The following is a 21933-nucleotide window of genomic DNA, read 5'->3' as shown; positions in this document are numbered from 1 at the left end:
ATACATACATACATACATACATACATACATACATACATACATACATACATACATACATACATACATACATACATACATACATTTTTGGGTTCTGTTGAAATGTGAGCTATTCAAAATAATGAAACAGATGAATCATATCAGTGACTGTGTTACTGTGTTTGTTGTTTTTCGTGTACAATGTAATAAATGGTACATTCACAAGTTATGCAGAATGTTAGTGAGTTACAAAGTCACATCGGCAGCCATATCGTGAAAGTCGTAAATCTAAATTTGTAAATGTGTACATGAAATAAAAACAAACTTATATACCTACCTGTCTTCTAAGGACAGTAAAATAACTAGTCTATCACAAATGTACACTAAAAACTGGCATGTAACCATAAACACTTTAACGGTACAGTATAAAAATGGGCTATAGATTGCCAACACCTGAAGGTTGATCAACATACTAGGGACTACGGGAACGTACAGTACTTTTGCTTCCTGCATGGACCCTAGCTGGATTCTGTATATAGAAATTATCTTGCAAATGTAACAGTAAGTAAATATTGTCCCCCCAATGGAACAGCACAAAGTTAAGTTTGCCATTTTATCTAAGCTGAAACCAACAGAAACCTAGCGGAAACCTACATTACCCAGTATTCAATAGGTTTCCGCAATAGCGGAAACTAAGTCATTTTGCTATGAATGTTTCAGCCAACTGAAACTAAATGGAAACGCATAATGATAGTTTCAGTTGTAGAAACTTGACGGAAACCTAGATTTGTTAGTTTCAGTTTTGTAAACTATGCGGAAACTCGCATTGTCTGTTTCCGGATACTGAAACCTAGCGGAAACCTACATTACCCAGTATTAATTAGGTTTCCGCAAGAACGGAAACTAAGTTATTTTTGCTGTGTGTAAATTAGTATAAACATTGCATGATTGCCACATATGTTGCCACAAGACGAAGGACATTTTGGGTAAGTTGATAACCACCAATGCTATGTTCCTTGAACAGGCAGTGCACATAACGTTTCTTTCTGTGTTCATGCTAAACCATTAATAACATAATGATGTAGAGGGTAATGTCCGAATAACTCTCCATTCCTTAAAAATAATGGAGCCGAGGCCCCGGAGGGGCCGAGGCACATTATTTTTAAGGAATGGAGAGTTACGAGGATATTACCCTACTTAAATTACATTCGAAGTATTGGGAATATTTCTGTTATCAAAATTAAATGTCAAAATGACAAAATGAAGGTTTTATCTTGAAACTGGTACACATCGCTCCATTCCTGAAAAGTAATGGAGCGAACAGACCATGGAATGACGTCACAAATGTAATTTAAATGCATGTCACCGCGCTCTTCATCCATGAGTGATGGTGGATGATAATAACTACCAACTGTTGTCATACTGTCATACAGTGCACGATCAGGGCAATATAGACAGTAACTCTGTGCCAGTCTGCTGCTGACGACCTACTGCGAAGGTAAGACCAAGTTTTGTGGCTTTCACAACCAAATAACTCGCCAAGCTTGATATGTAACTAACTGTCAGATAAATATTGGTCACAATGACATTCCTTGCACATGTAGTGACTTAACAAAGTTACCACACGCGGAGAGCCATTCAAATGGTCCCACCTTCGGTGAAACAGGAAACAAAAGCTACAAACAAATGTCCATCATCGCTTCAGCTCACCTAGAGAGCATTAAATGCCTTTTCTCGTATTGAGTCAGGTCTAGTCAGGAATGTCCACAACAATGTCGTTATTGTCACCGATACCCTGACTGTATCAAGTCTACAACAATGTGATTATTGTCACCGATACCCTAAGTGTACCAAGTCCACAACAACGTGATTATTGTCACCGATACCCTGAGTGTATCAAGTCCACAACAATGTGATTATTGCCACCGATACCCTGAGTGTATCAAGTCTACAACGATGTGATTATTGTCACCGATACCCTGAGTGTATCAAGTCTACAACAATGTGATTATTGTCACCGATACCCTGAGTGTATCAAGTCCACAACAATGTGATTATTGTCACCGATACCCTGAGTGTATCAAGTCTACAACAATGTGATTATTGTCACCGATACCCTGAGTGTATCAAGTCTACAACAATGTCATTATTGTCACCGATACCCTGAGTGTATGAAGTCTACAACGATGTGATTATTGTCACCGATACCCTAAGTGTATCAAGTCCACAACAACGTGATTATTGTCACCGATACCCTGAGTGTATCAACTCCACAACAATGTGATTATTGTCACAGATACCCTGAGTGTATCAAGTCCACAACAATGTGATTATTGTCACCGATACCCTAAGTGTATCAAGTGTACAACAATGTGATTATTGTCACCGATACCCTAAGTGTACCAAGTCCACAACAACGTGATTATTATCACCGATACCCTGAGTGTATCAAGTCCACAACAATGTGATTATTGCCACCGATACCCTGAGTGTATCAAGTCTACAACGATGTGATTATTGTCACCGATACTCTGACTGTATCAAGTCCACAACAATGTGATTATTGTCACCGATACCCTGAGTGTATCAAGTCCACAACAATGTGATTATTGTCACCGATACCCTGAGTGTATCAAGTCTACAACAATGTGATTATTGTCACCGATACCCTGAGTGTATCAAGTCCACAACAATGTGATTATTGTCACCGATACCCTAAGTGTATCAAGTCTACAACAATGTGATTATTGTCACCGATACCCTAAGTGTACCAAGTCCACAACAACGTGATTATTGTCACCGATACCCTGAGTGTATCAAGTCCACAACAATGTGATTATTGCCACCGATACCCTGAGTGTATCAAGTCTACAACGATGTGATTATTGTCACCGATACTCTGACTGTATCAAGTCCACAACAATGTGATTATTGTCACCGATACCCTGAGTGTATCAAGTCTACAACAATGTGATTATTGTCACCGATACCCCAAGTGTATCAAGTCCACAACAACGTGATTATTTTCACCGATACCCTAAGTGTATCAAGTCTACAACAATGTGAATGTTGTCACCGGTACCCTGAGTGTATCAAGTCTACAACAATGTGATTATTGTCACCGATACCCTGAGTGTATCAAGTCTACAACAATGTGATTATTGTCACCGATACCCTAAGTGTATCAAGTCTACAACAATGTGATTATTGTCACCGATACCCTGAGTGTATCAAGTCTACAACAATGTGAATGTTGTCACCGGTACCCTGAGTGTATCAAGTCTACAACAATGTGATTATTGTCACCGCTGCCCTCTGTGTATCAAGTCGATAACAATATGATTATTGTCACCGGTATCCTGAGTGTATCAAGTCTACAACAATGTCATTATTGTCACCGATACCCTGAGTGTATGAAGTCTACAACAATGTCATTATTGTCACCGATACCCTGAGTGTATCAAGTCCACAACAATGTGATTATTGTCACCGATACCCTAAGTGTATCAAGTGCACAACAATGTGATTATTGTCACCGATACCCTAAGTGTACCAAGTCCACAACAACGTGATTATTGTCACCGATACCCTGAGTGTATCAAGTCGACAACAATGTGATTATTGCCACCGATACCCTGAGTGTATCAAGTCTACAACGATGTGATTATTGTCACCGATACTCTGACTGTATCAAGTCCACAACAATGTGATTATTGTCACCGATACCCCAAGTGTATCAAGTCTACAACAATGTGATTATTGTCACCGATACCCTGAGTGTATCAAGTCCACAACAACGTGATTATTGTCACCGATACCCTGAGTGTATCAAGTCCACAACAATGTGATTATTGTCACCGATACCCTGAGTGTATCAAGTCCACAACAATGTGATTATTGTCACCGATACCCTGAGTGTATCAAGTCTACAACAATGTGATTATTGTCACCGATACCCTAAGTGTATCAAGTCTACAACAATGTGATTATTGTCACCGATACCCTGAGTGTATCAAGTCTACAACAATGTGAATGTTGTCACCGGTACCCTGAGTGTATCAAGTCTACAACAATGTGATTATTGTCACCGCTGCCCTGTGTGTATCAAGTCTACAACGATGCGATTATTGTCACCGATACTCTGACTGTATCAAGTCCACAACAATGTGATTATTGTCACCGATACCCTGAGTGTATCAAGTCTACAACAATGTGATTATTGTCACCGATACCCCAAGTGTATCAAGTCCACAACAACGTGATTATTTTCACCGATACCCTGAGTGTATCAAGTCCACAACAATGTGATTATTGTCACCGATACCCTGAGTGTATCAAGTCTACCACAATGTGATTATTGTCACCGATACCCTGAGTGTATCAAGTCTACAACAATGTGATTATTGTCACCGATACCCTAAGTGTATCAAGTCCACAACAATGTGATTATTGTCACCGATACCCTAAGTGTATCAAGTCTACAACAATGTGATTATTGTCACCGATACCCTGAGTGTATCAAGTCTACAACAATGTGAATGTTGTCACCGGTACCCTGAGTGTATCAAGTCTACAACAATGTGATTATTGTCACCGCTGCCCTGTGTGTATCAAGTCGATAACAATATGATTATTGTCCCCGGTATCCTGAGTGTATCAAGTCTACAACAACGTGATTATTGTCACCGATACCCTGAGTGTATCAAGTCTACAACAATGTCATTATTGTCACCGATACCCTGAGTGTATGAAGTCTACAACGATGTGATTATTGTCACCGATACCCTAAGTGTATCAAGTCCACAACAACGTGATTATTGTCACCGATACCCTGAGTGTATCAAGTCCACAACAATGTGATTATTGTCACCGATACCCTGAGTGTATCAAGTCCACAACAATGTGATTATTGTCACCGATACCCTAAGTGTATCAAGTCTACAACAATGTGATTATTGTCACCGATACTAGTGTATCAAGTCCACAACAATGTGATTATTGTCACCGATACCCTAAGTGTATCAAGTCTACAACAATGTGATTATTGTCACCGATACCCTGAGTGTATCAAGTCTACAACAATGTGATTATTGTCACCGATACCCTAAGTGTATCAAGTCTACAACAATGTGATTATTGTCACCGATACCCTGAGTGTATCAAGTCTACAACAATGTGATTATTGTCACCGATACCCTGTTAGTAGTGTATCAAGTGTCACAACACCGTGATTTGTCATACAACAATGTGATTATTGTCAGGTATCAAGTGTATCAAGTCTACAACAATGTGATTATTGTCACCGATACCTTAAGTGTATCAAGTCCTACAACAATGTGATTATTGTTGTCACTGATACCTGAGTGTAAGTATCAAGTCTACAACAATGTGATTATTGTCACTGCGATACCCTGAGTGTATCAAGTCCTACAACAATGTGATTATTGTCACCGATACCCTAAGTGTATCAAGTCTACAACAATGTGATTATTGTCACCGGTACCCTGAGTGTATCAAGTCTAGCAACAACGTGATTATTGTCACCGATTGTGTATCAAGTCACAACAACGTGATTATGTATCAGAGTCTCTACAACAAGGTGATTATTATCAAGTCTCTAAGTGTATCAAGTCTACAACAATGTGATTATTGTCACTGGTGCCCTGTGCGGTATCAAGTCTACAACAATGTGATTATTGTCACCGATACCCTAAGTGTATCAAGTCTACAACAATGTGATTATTGTCACCCTAAGTGTATCAAGTCTTACCTGTGATTGTGTATCAACCCTAGTGTATCAAGTGTACAATTATTGTCACCGGTACCCTAAGTGTATCAAGTCTACAACAATGTGATTATTGTCACCGGTACCCTAAGTGTATCAAGTCTACAACAATGTGATTATTGTCACCGCTACCTATGTGTATCAAGTCTACAACAATGTGATTATTGTCACCGGTGCCCTAAGTGTATCAAGTCTACAACAATGTGATTATTGTCACCGCTGCCCTGTGTGTATCAAGTCTACAACAATGTGATTATTGTCACTGCTGCCCTGTGTGTATCAAGTCTACAACAATGTGATTATTCACCGTCACTGCTGCCCTGAGTGTATCAAGTCTACAACAATGTGATTATTGTCACCGGTACCCTAAGTGTATCAAGTCTACAACAATGTGATTATTGTCACCGGTACCCTAAGTGTATCAAGTCTACAACAATGTGATTATTGTCAATGCCCTAAGTGTATCAAGTCTACAACAATGTGATTATTGTCACCGGTGCCCTAAGTGTATCAAGTCTACAACAATGTGATTATTGTCACCGGTACCCTAAGTGTATCAAGTCTACAACAATGTGATTATTGTCACTGCTGCCCTGTGTGTATCAAGTCTACAACAATGTGATTATTGTCACTGCTGCCCTGTGTGTATCAAGTCTACAACAATGTGATTATTGTCACCGGTACCCTAAGTGTATCAAGTCTACAACAATGTGATTATTGTCACTGCTGCCCTAAGTGTATCAAGTCTACAACAACGTGATTATTGTCACCTGTACCCTGTAGTGTAGTGTATCAAGTCTACAACAATGTGATTATTGTCACCGATACCCTAAGTGTATCAAGTCTACAACAATGTGATTATTGTCACCGGTGCCCTAAGTGTATCAAGTCTACAACAATGTGATTATTGTCACCGATACCCTAAGTGTATCAAGTCTACAACAACGTGATTATTGTCACTGGTACCCTAGGTGTATCAAGTCTACAACAATGTGATTATTGTCACCGGTACCTAAGTGTATCAAGTCTACAACAATGTGATTATTGTCACCGATGCCCCTAAGTGTATCAAGTCTACAACAATGTGATTATTGTCACCGATACTTAAGTGTATCAAGTCTACAACAACGTGATTATTGTCACCGGTACCCTAAGTGTATCAAGTCTACAACAATGTGATTATTGTCACCGATGCCCTAAGTGTATCAAGTCTACAACAATGTGATTATTGTCACCGATACCCTGAGTGTATCAAGTCTACAACAATGTGATTATTGTCACCGTACCCTAAGTGTATCAAGTCTACAACAATGTGATTATTGTCACCGATACCCTAAGTGTATCAAGTCTACAACAATGTGATTATTGTCACCGCTACCCTAAGTGTATCAAGTCTACAACAATGTGATTATTGTCACCGGTACCCTGATTATTGTCACCGCTGCCCTGTATCAAGTCTACAACAATGTGATTATTGTCACCGATACCCTAAGTGTATCAAGTCTACAACAATGTGATTATTGTCACCGATAATACCTAAGTGTATCAAGTCTACAACAATGTGATTATTGTCACCGGTACCCTGAGTGTATCAAGTCTACAACAATGTGATTATTGTCACCGATACCCTAAGTGTATCAAGTCTACAACAATGTGATTATTGTCACCGGTACCCTAAGTGTATCAAGTCTACAACAATGTGATTATTGTCACCGGTACCCTAAGTGTATCAAGTCTACAACAATGTGATTATTGTCACCGATACCCTGAGTGTATCAAGTCTACAACAATGTGATTATTGTCACTGATACCCTGAGTGTATCAAGTCTACAACAATGTGATTATTGTCACCGATACCCTAAGTGTATCAAGTCTACAACAATGTGATTATTGTCACCGATACCCTAAGTGTATCAAGTCTACAACAACGTGATTATTGTCACCGATACCCTGAGTGTATCAAGTCCACAACAATGTGATTATTGTCACCGGATACCCTGAGTGTATCAAGTCTACAACGATGTGATTATTGTCACCGATGCCCTGTGTATCAAGTCCACAACAATGTGATTATTGTCACTGATACCCTGAGTGTATCAAGTCGATAACAATGTGATTATTGTCACCGATACCCCAAGTGTATCAAGTCCACAACAACGTGATTATTTTCACCGATACCCTGAGTGTATCAAGTCCACAACAATGTGATTATTGTCACCGATACCCTGAGTGTATCAAGTCCTACAACAATGTGATTATTGTCACCGATACCCTGAGTGTATCAAGTCTACAACAATGTGATTATTGTCACCGATACCCTAAGTGTATCAAGTCTACAACAATGTGATTATTGTCACCGATACCCTGAGTGTATCAAGTCTACAACAATGTGATTATTGTCACCGGTACCCTGAGTGTATCAAGTCTACAACAATGTGATTATTGTCACCGCTGCCCTGTGTGTATCAAGTCGATAACAATATGATTATTGTCACCGGTATCCTAAGTGTATCAAGTCTACAACAATGTGATCATTGTCACTGCTGCCCTGTGTATATCAAGTCTACAACAATGTGATTATTGTCACTGCTGCCCTGTGTGTATCAAGTCTACAACAATGTGATTATTGTCACCGATACCCTAAGTGTATCAAGTCTACAACAACGTGATTATTGTCACCGGTACCCTAAGTGTATCAAGTCTACAACAATGTGATTATTGTCACCGGTACCCTAAGTGTATCAAGTCTACAACAATGTGATTATTGTCACCGGTACCCTAAGTGTATCAAGTCTACAACAATGTGATTATTGTCACTGCTGCCCTGTGTGTATCAATTACAACAACGTGATTATTGTCACTGCTGCCCTGAGTGTATCAAGTCCACAACAATGTGATTATCGCACCGGTACCCTAAGTGTATCAAGTCTACAACAATGTGATTATTGTCACTGCTGCCCTGTGTGTATCAAGTTACAACAATGTGATTATTGTCACTGCTGCCCTGAGTGTATCAAGTCCACAACAATGTGATTATCGCACCGGTACCCTAAGTGTATCAAGTCTACAACAATGTGATTATTGTCACTGCTGCCCTGTGTGTATCAAGTCTACAACAATGTGATTATTGTCACTGCTGCCCTGAGTGTATCAAGTCCACAACAATGTGATTATCGCACCGGTACCCTAAGTGTATCAAGTCTACAACAATGTGATTATTGTCACCGATACCCTAAGTGTATCAAGTCTACAACAACGTGATTATTGTCACCGATACCACAAGTGTATCAAGTCTACAACAATGTGATTATTGTCACCGATACCCTAAATGTATCAAGTCTACAACAATGTGATTATTGTCACCGATACCCTAAGTGTATCAAGTCTACAACAATGTGATTATTGTCACCGGTACCCTAAGTGTATCAAGTCTACAACAATGTGATTATTGTCACCGATACCCTAAGTGTATCAAGTCTACAACAACGTGATTATTGTCACCGATACCCTAAGTGTATCAAGTCTACAACAATGTGATTATTGTCACCGGTACCCTAAGTGTATCAAGTCTACAACAACGTGATTATTGTCACCGGTACCCTAAGTGTATCAAGTCTACAACAATGTGATTATTGTCACCGGTACCCTAAGTGTATCAAGTCTACAACAATGTGATTATTGTCACCGATACTCTAAGTGTATCAAGTCTACAACAACGTGATTATTGTCACCGGTACCCTAAGTGTATCAAGTCTACAACAATGTGATTATTGTCACCGATACCCTAAGTGTATCAAGTCAGAGTCTACAACAATGTGATTATTGTCACCGGTACCCTAAGTGTATCAAGTCTACAACAATGTGATTATTGTCACCGGTACCCTGAGTGTATCAAGTCTACAACAATGTGATTATTGTCACCGCTGCCCTGAGTGTATCAAGTCTACAACAATGTGATTATTGTCACCGGTATCCTAAGTGTATCAAGTCTACAACAATGTGATTATTGTCACCGGTGCCCTAAGTGTATCAAGTCTACAACAATGTGATTATTGTCACTGCTGCCCTGTGTGTATCAAGTCTACAACAATGTGATTATTGTCACCGATACCCTAAGTGTATCAAGTCTACAACAATGTGATTATTGTCACCGGTACCCTAAGTGTATCAAGTCTACAACAATGTGATTATTGTCACCGGTACCCTAAGTGTATCAAGTCTACAACAATGTGATTATTGTCACCGGTGCCCTAAGTGTATCAAGTCTACAACAATGTGATTATTGTCACCGGTATCCTAAGTGTATCAAGTCTACAACAATGTGATTATTGTCACTGCTGCCCTGTGTGTATCAAGTCTACAACAATGTGATTATTGTCACTGCTGCCCTGTGTGTATCAAGTCTACAACAATGTGATTATTGTCACCGGTACCCTAAGTGTATCAAGTCTACAACAATGTGATTATTGTCACCGGTACCCTAAGTGTATCAAGTCTACAACAATGTGATTATTGTCACCGGTACCCTGAGTGTATCAAGTCTACAACAATGTGATTATTGTCACCGCTGCCCTAAGTGTATCAAGTCTACAACAATGTGATTATTGTCACCGCTGCCCTAAGTGTATCAAGTCTACAACAATGTGATTATTGTCACTGCTGCCCTGTGTGTATCAAGTCTACAACAATGTGATTATTGTCACTGCTGCCCTATGTGTATCAAGTCTACAACAATGTGATTATTGTCACCGATACCCCTAAGTGTATCTAAGTGTAGTCTACAACAATGTGATTATTGTCACCGGTACCCTAAGTGTATCAAGTCTACAACAATGTGATTATTGTCACCGGTACCCTAAGTGTATCAAGTCTACAACAACGTGATTATTGTCACCGGTACCCTAAGTGTATCAAGTCTACAACAATGTGATTATTGTCACCGGTACCCTAAGTGTATCAAGTCTACAACAATGTGATTATTGTCACCGGTACCCTAAGTGTATCAAGTCTACAACAATGTGATTATTGTCACTGCTACCCTGTGTGTATCAAGTCTACAACAATGTGATTATTGTCACTGCTGCCCTGAGTGTATCAAGTCTACAACAATGTGATTATTGTCACCGGTACCCTAAGTGTATCAAGTCTACAACAATGTGATTATTGTCACTGCTGCCCTGTGTGTATCAAGTCTACAACAATGTGATTATTGTCACCGCTGCCCTAAGTGTATCAAGTCTACAACAATGTGATTATTGTCACTGCTGCCCTAAGTGTATCAAGTCTACAACAATGTGATTATTGTCACCGCTGCCCTGTGTGTATCAAGTCTACAACAATGTGATTATTGTCACCGCTGCCCTAAGTGTATCAAGTCTACAACAATGTGATTATTGTCACCGATGCCCTAAGTGTATCAAGTCTACAACAATGTGATTATTGTCACTGCTGCCCTGTGTGTATCAAGTCTACAACAATGTGATTATTGTCACTGCTGCCCTGTGTGTATCAAGTCTACAACAATGTGATTATTGTCACCGCTGCCCTAAGTGTATCAAGTCTACAACAATGTGATTATTGTCACCGGTGCCCTAAGTGTATCAAGTCTACAACAATGTGATTATTGTCACCGGTACCCTAAGTGTATCAAGTCTACAACAATGTGATTATTGTCACCGGTACCCTAAGTGTATCAAGTCTACAACAATGTGATTATTGTCACCGATACCCTAAGTGTATCAAGTCTACAACAATGTGATTATTGTCACCGGTACCCTAAGTGTATCAAGTCTACAACAATGTGATTATTGTCACCGGTACCCTAAGTGTATCAAGTCTACAACAATGTGATTATTGTCACCGCTGCCCTGTGTGTATCAAGTCGACAACAATATGATTATTGTCACCGGTATCCTAAGTGTATCAAGTCTACAACAATGTGATTATTGTCACTGCTGCCCTGTGTGTATCAAGTCTACAACAATGTGATTATTGTCACTGCTGCCCTGTGTGTATCAAGTCTACAACAATGTGATTATTGTCACCGATACCCTAAGTGTATCAAGTCTACAACAACGTGATTATTGTCACCGGTACCCTAAGTGTATCAAGTCTACAACAATGTGATTATTGTCACCGGTACCCTAAGTGTATCAAGTCTACAACAATGTGATTATTGTCACCGATACCCTAAGTGTATCAAGTCTACAACAATGTGATTATTGTCACTGCTGCCCTGTGTGTATCAAGTCTACAACAACGTGATTATTGTCACTGCTGCCCTGTGTGTATCAAGTCTACAACAATGTGATTATTGTCACCGGTACCCTAAGTGTATCAAGTCTACAACAATGTGATTATTGTCACTGCTGCCCTGTGTGTATCAAGTCTACAACAATGTGATTATTGTCACTGCTGCCCTGAGTGTATCAAGTCCACAACAATGTGATTATCGCACCGGTACCCTAAGTGTATCAAGTCTACAACAATGTGATTATTGTCACCGGTACCCTAAGTGTATCAAGTCTACAACAACGTGATTATTGTCACCGGTACCCTAAGTGTATCAAGTCTACAACAATGTGATTATTGTCACCGATACCCTAAGTGTATCAAGTCTACAACAATGTGATTATTGTCACCGATACCCTAAGTGTATCAAGTCTACAACAATGTGATTATTGTCACCGGTACCCTGAGTGTATCAAGTCTACAACAATGTGATTATTGTCACCGCTGCCCTGTGTGTATCAAGTCGACAACAATGTGATTATTGTCACCGGTATCCTAAGTGTATCAAGTCTACAACAATGTGATTATTGTCACTGCTGCCCTGAGTGTATCAAGTCTACAACAATGTGATTATTGTCACTGCTGCCCTGTGTGTATCAAGTCTACAACAATGTGATTATTGTCACCGATACCCTAAGTGTATCAAGTCTACAACAATGTGATTATTGTCACCGGTACCCTAAGTGTATCAAGTCTACAACAACGTGATTATTGTCACCGGTACCCTAAGTGTATCAAGTCTACAACAATGTGATTATTGTCACCGGTACCCTAAGTGTATCAAGTCTACAACAATGTGATTATTGTCACCGGTACCCTAAGTGTATCAAGTCTACAACAATGTGATTATTGTCACTGCTGCCCTGTGTGTATCAAGTCTACAACAATGTGATTATTGTCACTGCTGCCCTGAGTGTATCAAGTCCACAACAATGTGATTATTGTCACCGGTACCCTTAGTGTATCAAGTCTACAACAATGTGATTATTGTCACTGCTGCCCTGTGTGTATCAAGTCTACAACAATGTGATTATTGTCACTGCTGCCCTGAGTGTATCAAGTCTACAACAATGTGATTATTGTCACCGGTACCCTAAGTGTATCAAGTCTACAACAACGTGATTATTGTCACCGATACCCTAAGTGTATCAAGTCTACAACAATGTGATTATTGTCACTGCTGCCCTGTGTGTATCAAGTCTACAACAACGTGATTATTGTCACCGATACCCTAAGTGTATCAAGTCTACAACAATGTGATTATTGTCACCGCTGCCCTGAGTGTATCAAGTCTACAACAATGTGATTATTGTCACCGGTACCCTAAGTGTATCAAGTCTACAACAACGTGATTATTGTCACCGGTACCCTAAGTGTATCAAGTCTACAACAATGTGATTATTGTCACTGCTGCCCTGTGTGTATCAAGTCTACAACAATGTGATTATTGTCACCGGTACCCTAAGTGTATCAAGTCTACAAGAATGTGATTATTGTCACTGCTGCCCTGAGTATATCAAGTCCATGTGATGTCAAGTACCCTAAGTGTATCAAGTCTACAACAATGTGATTATTGTCACTGCTGCCCTATTAGTGTATCAAGTCTACAACAATGTGATTATTGTCACCGGTACCCTAAGTGTATCAAGTCTACAACAATGTGATTATTGTCACCGGTACCCTAAGTGTATCAAGTCTACAACAATGTGATTATTGTCACTGCTACCCTAAGTGTATCAAGTCTACAACAATGTGATTATTGTCACCGGTGCCCTAAGTGTATCAAGTCTACAACAATGTGATTATTGTCACCGATGCCCTAAGTGTATCAAGTCTACAACAATGTGATTATACCCTAAGTGTATCAAGTCTACAACAATGTGATTATTGTCACCGGTACCCTAAGTGTATCAAGTCTACAACAATGTGATTATTGTCACCGGTACCCTAAGTGTATCAAGTCTACAACAATGTGATTATTGTCACTGATACCCTGAGTGTATCAAGTCCACAACAATGTGATTATCGCACCGGTACCCTGAGTGTATCAAGTCCACAACAATGTGATTATTGTCACTGATACCCTGAGTGTATCAAGTCCACAACAATGTGATTATCGCACCGGTACCCTAAGTGTATCAAGTCCACAACAATGTGATTATTGTCACCGGTACCCTAAGTGTATCAAGTCCACAACAATGTGATTATTGTCACTGATACCCTGTGTGTATCAAGTCCACAACAATGTGATTATCGCACCGGTACCCTAAGTGTATCAAGTCCACAACAATGTGATTATTGTCACCGGTACCCTAAGTGTATCAAGTCCACAACAATGTGATTATTGTCACTGATACCCTGTGTGTATCAAGTCCACAACAATGTGATTATTGTCACCGATACTCTGACTGTATCAAGTCCGCAACAATGTGATTGTCATTGAAAAAGGAATCTGCGATTTCAATGAAATCCTTCCGGGTTTAGGTCCATGCATTAAAATCTCCCGTTGAATACACGTCATCTGAGCAACTAGAAATGTTTACTATGTGACGAGCAGGTTACCTGATGAGTTCTGGATTAAAATCGGCACTGTTTAGGCGATATATAATCATAGCCAAGATAGTTGGTAATTTTATCACAATATCAAAAGTAATGTCACATATTTTACATAGCGACAAATATTCAGGCGAATCCTCAGATACATTATTAGCAGTATTTCATACTGTTCAGGTAGGCAACATAGTCCATGCAACATGTGTTATATTCGGAATTACTCGTTCTCAGTAAAGGAGAGTCAGTTCGAACCCAGTCGCAGGCATGCAAACACAGCTAAACCACTCAGCAACCGAGTCATCTGCATAAACTAACGACAACAGGTCCCGGGAAAGTGGTTAAAGCGCTTCGTGTAATCTCCTGACAGGTGTAAATTAGTATGCCTGCCATACCGAAAGCTCTAAATGTATTATGTCATTTGGAAAGTGGCCAAGTGTAACATGGTATATTTGGGAATACACGTTCTTAGTAAATAATTTTTTTTATTTGTTTGGGTGCTTGAGTTCCATCCAATTACTTACTTTATCTTGTTCCGGTTTCACTGGTCGAACGACCAGTTGCATAGAAACAAATATCATTTCCTTAACCTTTCTGATCCCTGACGTCATGCATGCGTTGTCAACAGGTTTGTTGGCACAGCCCACGGGTTGTTGGGTGTTGTGTGACTAGGATACAGCTCTAGGCAGCGTTAAAACCCAACTAACTCATATTTGTGATCTTATGATTCGTGCTGCAAGCAGTTTTGGGGGTTTTTATGTTGTTTTTTTGTTTTGTTTTGTTTCAAGTTAAGTTTTCCACACCTAATAATATTGCTAGAGGTGAATATAAACTTAAAATATATGTATATGGGAGAGATATAAGTTATTGGTTAAAATTATTTAATATGTATACCAGACAATCGCTACCCAAAGAAGTCTGATAATATGTTATGCAGGCAGCTAGTTTTTGGTAAATCTAACTGGCATCTAAAAGTCTTTATTGTTTAGTATACGTTTTGGTTATATCCGGGAACAGCAGAACGTAGGCCACCCTTAATGTTTCATAGCTGAATTCTCGTCTGGTCTGAGATTCGTTAACAAGACTAGCATACTTAACTTCAAAAAGGAAACAGAACTTTATCAAAGTCTCGTTTGGTACATAGCTATACCTTAGTTATCTAACCATAACAAATTCAGGGTTGGACTCGCCCAATTTCGATGTTTCTCACATCAGTGAAGTAATGAGACCGGAAGGTATATTAATACTGGAAGGCATAAAAGACTGTGTTTTGTATGTCACAAAGTATATGTACGATGAGTACCACTTTCTCTTAATATGCTTCTCTTAGAGCCAGTTTCCTGAAAATGTTATGCCAACAAAGTATTAATCATATCTGTTAATGCAGAACACAAAAACTGATACTCGCATCAACAGGGTTTAATGTATTGATTTTTAAGGAGTTACAGTTCATAATAAATGGCTGCTGCTGAGGACTTGATGAATATTATTGCGTTCACTTGAAGAGTAAAGTTGCTGATGAGCTGACGAGGTTCAGAAAACGTACAACAAACAATAGCTTTCGATGAAATTCAGAAAATGTACAAATTTCATAGTACATAACATTCAATGTTTCATTCGAACGATATGTGTACACTGAAATAAATGTAAAGAAATCTTGCATTTACAATATCCTTCTAAATTTAATATCTTCCTAAGTTTACTATCCTTACTATCCTTAATCCTTACGATTGTACCCTAATTAAGAATCTTGCAATGAATATTTACTATGCAATCCGCAGAACACTAACTTAAATGTCAACATTTGATCGAATTATAACACTTGTCTATGACATGTATGTACACGCATGTACGGAATAGAGAATTGAACAGAACATATTCCAAAAAGTACAAATGAACTTCATCACCTCGTACAGAATAGTTACAGTTGGAATATTGGCGGCAACTTCGCTCAACGATATACTTACTTTGTGAGTATATGATATGTGTTAAAAATAATTATCTCTTCTTGTTGCTTTAATGTTTATATATCAGATCGCTATGGACAGCGAAGTTGCAGGGACCAATATGGCAGACAAATCCACTGTAGGGAGGACTTCAACCCTGAAGAAACAGCTCGGGTTGGTCAGCGCTACGAGTTACATGATCGGCAATATTATAGGTGAGTCAGTGAGCAAGACTAAATAATAGATGATATACACATATGTTCATGGTATGGTCGGAAACTTAATTGAGACGTCTTATGGTTATGGAAATTATGTTGTCGTTGTATGTAACATTGTTTGTGAGTGAGTGAGTGAGTTAATATTTAACGTCACATCGGCAATATTTCAGCCATATCGTGAGGTGAACATTTTACATTGAAATAGAATAGATGTAGATTATACAACCTGCCTACGAAGGACAGTAAAACAACTAGAATATCACAGATATACATGTAAAACTAGTAATTAAATCTAAAATATTTTAACTAACACAATATAAAAATAGGCTATATATCGCCAACAGCTGAAGGTAGATCACCATACTAGAGACCATGGGGACTTACAGTACATTTGCCTTTTATGCATCATGGAATCTGTTTCGACAGATATTCGACAATGGTCATATTCTCTGGCATTAATATCTATCATTTGTCTTCACACACAGGGACTGGTATCTTCATCAGCCCATCTGTCATACTAGAAGGGATGGGGTCCTCCGTGGGCTTGTCTCTGCTGGTGTGGACGATGTGTGGAGCTTTGACCTATTGTGCTGCCATGTGCTATGCTGAATATGGTACTCTTTCTGGCCTTTGGTTCTGGCTGTAGTCTTGGTCTTTGTATCTGTCCTATATTAGGAAAAGGCCATCATTTGATATCCCCCGAAAAGAGGGAAAATGGATACATAATGGAACAAATATTATTCCTAAATAATTGCAGAAGTAATTATAACTTGAACGTTTATTACAGACATAATGATTACTACAACTCTGTGACGTCATTTGACTTGACATACCAAATTATATTTACTTGGCTTTGTGTGCACAACCATAATATTTCGAGTACATTTCATATTGTGACAAAACCCTTTCCCTATTCATAAAAACTATTTCTGTTGAAAGTAGGAATTTATACGATTGAATAGTGAACATGGGAGTTTACAAGGAAACAGTGATGACACAATGTGTTCGTGCTTAGGCGAGCGTATCCTGCCCTCGTTAAAAGCTCAATACAAAGCAATTGAAATTAAAATAGGTAATTGCATCGAACATCAGGTGTGTCAGATTGTGCCACACACCTTGAAAGCTTTAAGCAGGGTCTGGATGTTATAACATTATCACCATTTTTTACGCATAGATGGCCATGAGACCAACAATACACATGTGTAAAACAATTAAAACAAATGCACCATACTGAAAATATAGATCTTCTTACATCAGTAGATATGTTCACATGGATTTTTGTTTCGATCGAAGTACAAACCCTTTTTTTAAGAAAGATACAAAATCTTAAGGGTCTATTCTTATCACTTGTTCTCACCAGTTCAATGAACATTTGAACATGAAAGTAAATACGATAGTATTCAGGTAAATATCTAAAACGATACTCATTGTAAAGAGGACATACTAATATAATATATGGAATTCATCTTCCTGTTCAGTCACACATGAACTACAAAACGCAGTTTAATAGGTTTTGGAGTATCTATACGAATTAACATTAAAATCATGTACATTGCAACGGAGTTTTGTCAAACATCTCCTTACATCTTTTGAACTAATATTTACAAGATATTTTTCAAGAAAACAGACAATCTTTATGGTTGAATAGAACACCAAAGATTTGAAAAAAGTTATATATTGATACCATTCTTGATAATAAATGTCTTTGCAACGCTGTATAAAATTCTCAAGAAAACATTTTGTCACCAACATCTTGCTATCCATACATAGCCGAAACTAATAATATATTCACTTTTGATACCAACCTATCTTATATGTTATAACCTATGTTATAACCTTGATTGAGCAAGAGTCCAGTGACTCTCTTGAAATATCCGCTTAAGTGCATGCTTGTTGTGAAATGTGGACACAAAATCCTGAAGCAGCTAGAACTTTGCTGGACATAAAGGGAACGTTGATGATCGAAAAGTTGATGTCACTCCTCTCATCACATGGAGAGTTATCAGAGGAAGAAAATTGGCTATTTCACCGTTTGATGACCGATATGCAGCGACAGTGGTAAAGCTTCCCAAGTAGGCCAAGGAGGAATACGCTTCCCCCTTATGTAGTCTTAACAAGCTTCCAGCTGTTTCCAATTAATGCTCGACAGGTTTGTAATGTTCTAGAAGCTTCCAGATTACACTTGCCCCCGTAAGTCTAAATGGAGCAGCTTGAACACCAAGAAATCCAGTCCTCCAAGGGATTGACATGTTCAAGTTTTAAATCCATTAAATCAAGAAAACGGAGGCAGTCATGAAGTAATAGAGCATTAATTACAGCATGGGTTGCCTTGTAAGTTGATGTACACTTTATTGGTCATATTAATGGAAGTAAGTAATACAAACCAATATAAATGGAATATTGCTGAGTCAGGCGTTAAACAACAAACACACGATATTACAAAGAGGAGCAAATAGAGAATGTTAATAATACATACAATGAATTATCGCTAGAGTTTAAATCAAATTCAGAATATCCAACCCACCCAGTGACTGATTGTACAGTTGTTGATCTCATGTGGTCTATTCAAGGCACCCGACTGAAGAAATCAGGGGGTACTTATACCTACATCCGAGAAGCATTCGGAGACTTTGTTGGCTTTTTGTTTCTGTGGACTGATTTCCTCATTGGCCGCCCCCTGTCCACGGCCCTGGCGTGTTTGGCGGCTGCACAGTACATCATGAGACCTCTCTTCCTGTCCTGTCCGGACATGGCGCCTACAGCATCCAAAGTCATGGTTGGATATGTCATCCTTGGTAATACATGCCTCTTGTTATTAGAGTAACTGTTGTAATTTTCTTACAGTAATGTGGCACAGTCGATTCCATTTAGTATTAACACACATGAACAAGTAGAACTTGTTGCCCAGTGTTGGCTCCACAGCAACATTTACTCAGATATTTAGTTTGCCAAATATCTTCCTGAACAGCGAAGGTGAAATACGTTTAAGATCTGCATCAATTTCTTTCATACTGGTACAATGTGATAATAAGACATTCACTCACCGACTGGTATGGTGACTCATGACAGTACACGTCTGTGAACAGAATGATTTTGGATGGTTTTGCAATATTACGCTGCCACACCTTGTCCCATGTAAGGTTCAGCAACACTCACTGTGCAACAGAATGATTGATAATATGATGTGCCGTTGAGATTGACATCCATTGATCGAAGGAAAAAAATACCAGCGCCTTGAGCATGCACTAGTTGCCTGGATATGTGCGCTATATGAATATCCTAAAATAATAATAATAATAATAAACAATGCATTTATATATATCATTGAATTTTCTGTCCCTTTTGACACCAATGTGATTGGCAAGATTCAGGAAAAGCATGATAAATATGCGGACCTTGCCTTTGAAATGTCTCGCTTGCATCCCAAGTACACTGTCGTCAGACTCCCCATTGTTCTCGGTGCCCTTGGTTTGGTACCTCCTGAACTCTTGGCGCAGATCAGGAGAGTGCTCGGGTTCTCCACCGGGAGCACAGCCCTTCTGACACTCTGGGTAATGCAGAAGGCTGCAGTGTTTGGGAGCCTTCATATTCTCCGGAAAGTTCTTGGTGGGTTCGACTAGGCAGCGTTTCCTGGGAGAAGTCCCATTCGCTGTCTGGGCTGCGTGTAGAGGGGGCAAGGGCCCTGAGCTGATGATGAGCCTTACCAGCCTGACTGTGCCAGGATCACCCGAACCCTCTCTGCTGCATTTTCATCTTTAATCTGTAAAATATAATAATAATAATAACTCACTGTGCAACACTCATTTCAGGCTTCTTTGTGATGGCCAATATGTACAGTGTCAAGCTCGGAGCCCGACTACAGACTGTGACCACTGTATGTAAAGTAACAGCTCTGCTTACCATTATCGTTGCCGGTATGGTTCATATTGGACAAGGTATGCTATAATTATCAGAAACATGACCCTTGTGGCAATAAAATGTTTTGAAATTAATAAGAAGATTACATGCAGCTGAATAAGTTGTATACACTGCTAGCAACCTGTTCGAAATACTGTAGCAGCAATTCGATCCGATTACAGACCTTGTTCTGTTGACTGTTTGTTAAAGATCATGAGAATTCTGGGGCACAAAACATAACCAGTACCCAATGCATGTCGTAAATGACGACCAATGAGGGACATAACAAGATGTGGCATAAGAGATTGATTGTAGTATACAAAAAAGCTTACCTTTGAAATAAATCAAGTCTAGTTATTCAAGCGCTCTCTCATTACGCCGAAGACTTGGGTTTGATTCCCCCCATGGGTACGCTGTGTGAAGCCCATTTCTGGAGTCCCCTGTCGTGACATTGATGGAATATTGCTAAAAGCGGCGTTAAGACATACTTACTCACTCGCTTTAATATAACACACTGCTGAATGACTACAGCCACGTTGATATTGTTCATTCTTCGTAACATGTTTAAATATTCACAGTGGCACTAATCAGTTGTTACATTCTTCCTAAGATACATCTGCGGGAGTGATACTTGTGTAGTAGTATTTCACGCAACAACGAAAATGTTTACATATTTTTCAGGACACACAGATAACTTCAGTGAACCATTCAAAACCACTCACCTTACTCCAGAAGGTGTTGTTCTGGCGTTTTATGCAGGGCTGTTTGCATTTACTGGCTGGTGAGTGTCATAAGAGACAACGATGTTCACTCAGATGTTGAGGTTCGGCGCCTTTGCAGATTTCGTGTTATCGTACCATGGCAAGGAAGCAGTTTGAACATGATGAACCACTGGTCTATAGTGCATCCAACTCAATTTCTATGCAGACCACAGCAATACAATACCTTCTTTCGTATTCATGATGTATACTTATGGATTACTATTTCCTTGCATTTGCTTTTTAATGAGACCTTATCCATTGCTTGATGGCCTGAATGGAATTTAGAATTGCATGTATCGGTTTGCATCATTGCCACCACAATGTATATAAACAAAATGTGGACTAGCGACATGTCAAAATAGAGTGAGTGAGTGAGTTTAGTTGTACGCCGGACTCATCAATATTCCAGCTATATGGCGGCGGTCTGTAAATAATCGAGTCTAGACCAGACAATCCAGTGATCAACAGCATGCATGAGCATCGATCTGCGCAATTGGAAACCGATGACA

At 39.2% G+C, this 21933-nt stretch overlaps 1 protein-coding gene across 1 annotated transcript in view; it reads left to right on the top strand.

Moving 5' to 3' along the window:
* Positions 1 to 1419: 1419 nt before the first annotated feature.
* Positions 1420 to 21933, top strand: part of LOC124274457 (Y+L amino acid transporter 2-like) — a 28912-nt gene continuing 8398 nt past the window's right edge. Inside the window, exons 1-6 of the mRNA XM_046709820.1 lie at positions 1420 to 1474; positions 16637 to 16763; positions 17252 to 17380; positions 19337 to 19561; positions 20576 to 20701; positions 21345 to 21444. Of these exons, the coding sequence (XP_046565776.1) occupies positions 16643 to 16763; positions 17252 to 17380; positions 19337 to 19561; positions 20576 to 20701; positions 21345 to 21444 (701 nt within the window). The 5' untranslated portion in view covers positions 1420 to 1474; positions 16637 to 16642. The remainder of the gene's footprint in view (positions 1475 to 16636; positions 16764 to 17251; positions 17381 to 19336; positions 19562 to 20575; positions 20702 to 21344; positions 21445 to 21933) is intronic.

This window comes from Haliotis rubra, unplaced genomic scaffold (genome assembly GCF_003918875.1).
Source record: "Haliotis rubra isolate DU_JTF1 unplaced genomic scaffold, ASM391887v1 Scf191, whole genome shotgun sequence".
Taxonomy (NCBI): Eukaryota; Metazoa; Mollusca; class Gastropoda; order Lepetellida; family Haliotidae; genus Haliotis; species Haliotis rubra.
Note: the sequence above shows the minus strand (reverse complement) of the source record. Positions and strands in the feature narration are given on the sequence as shown.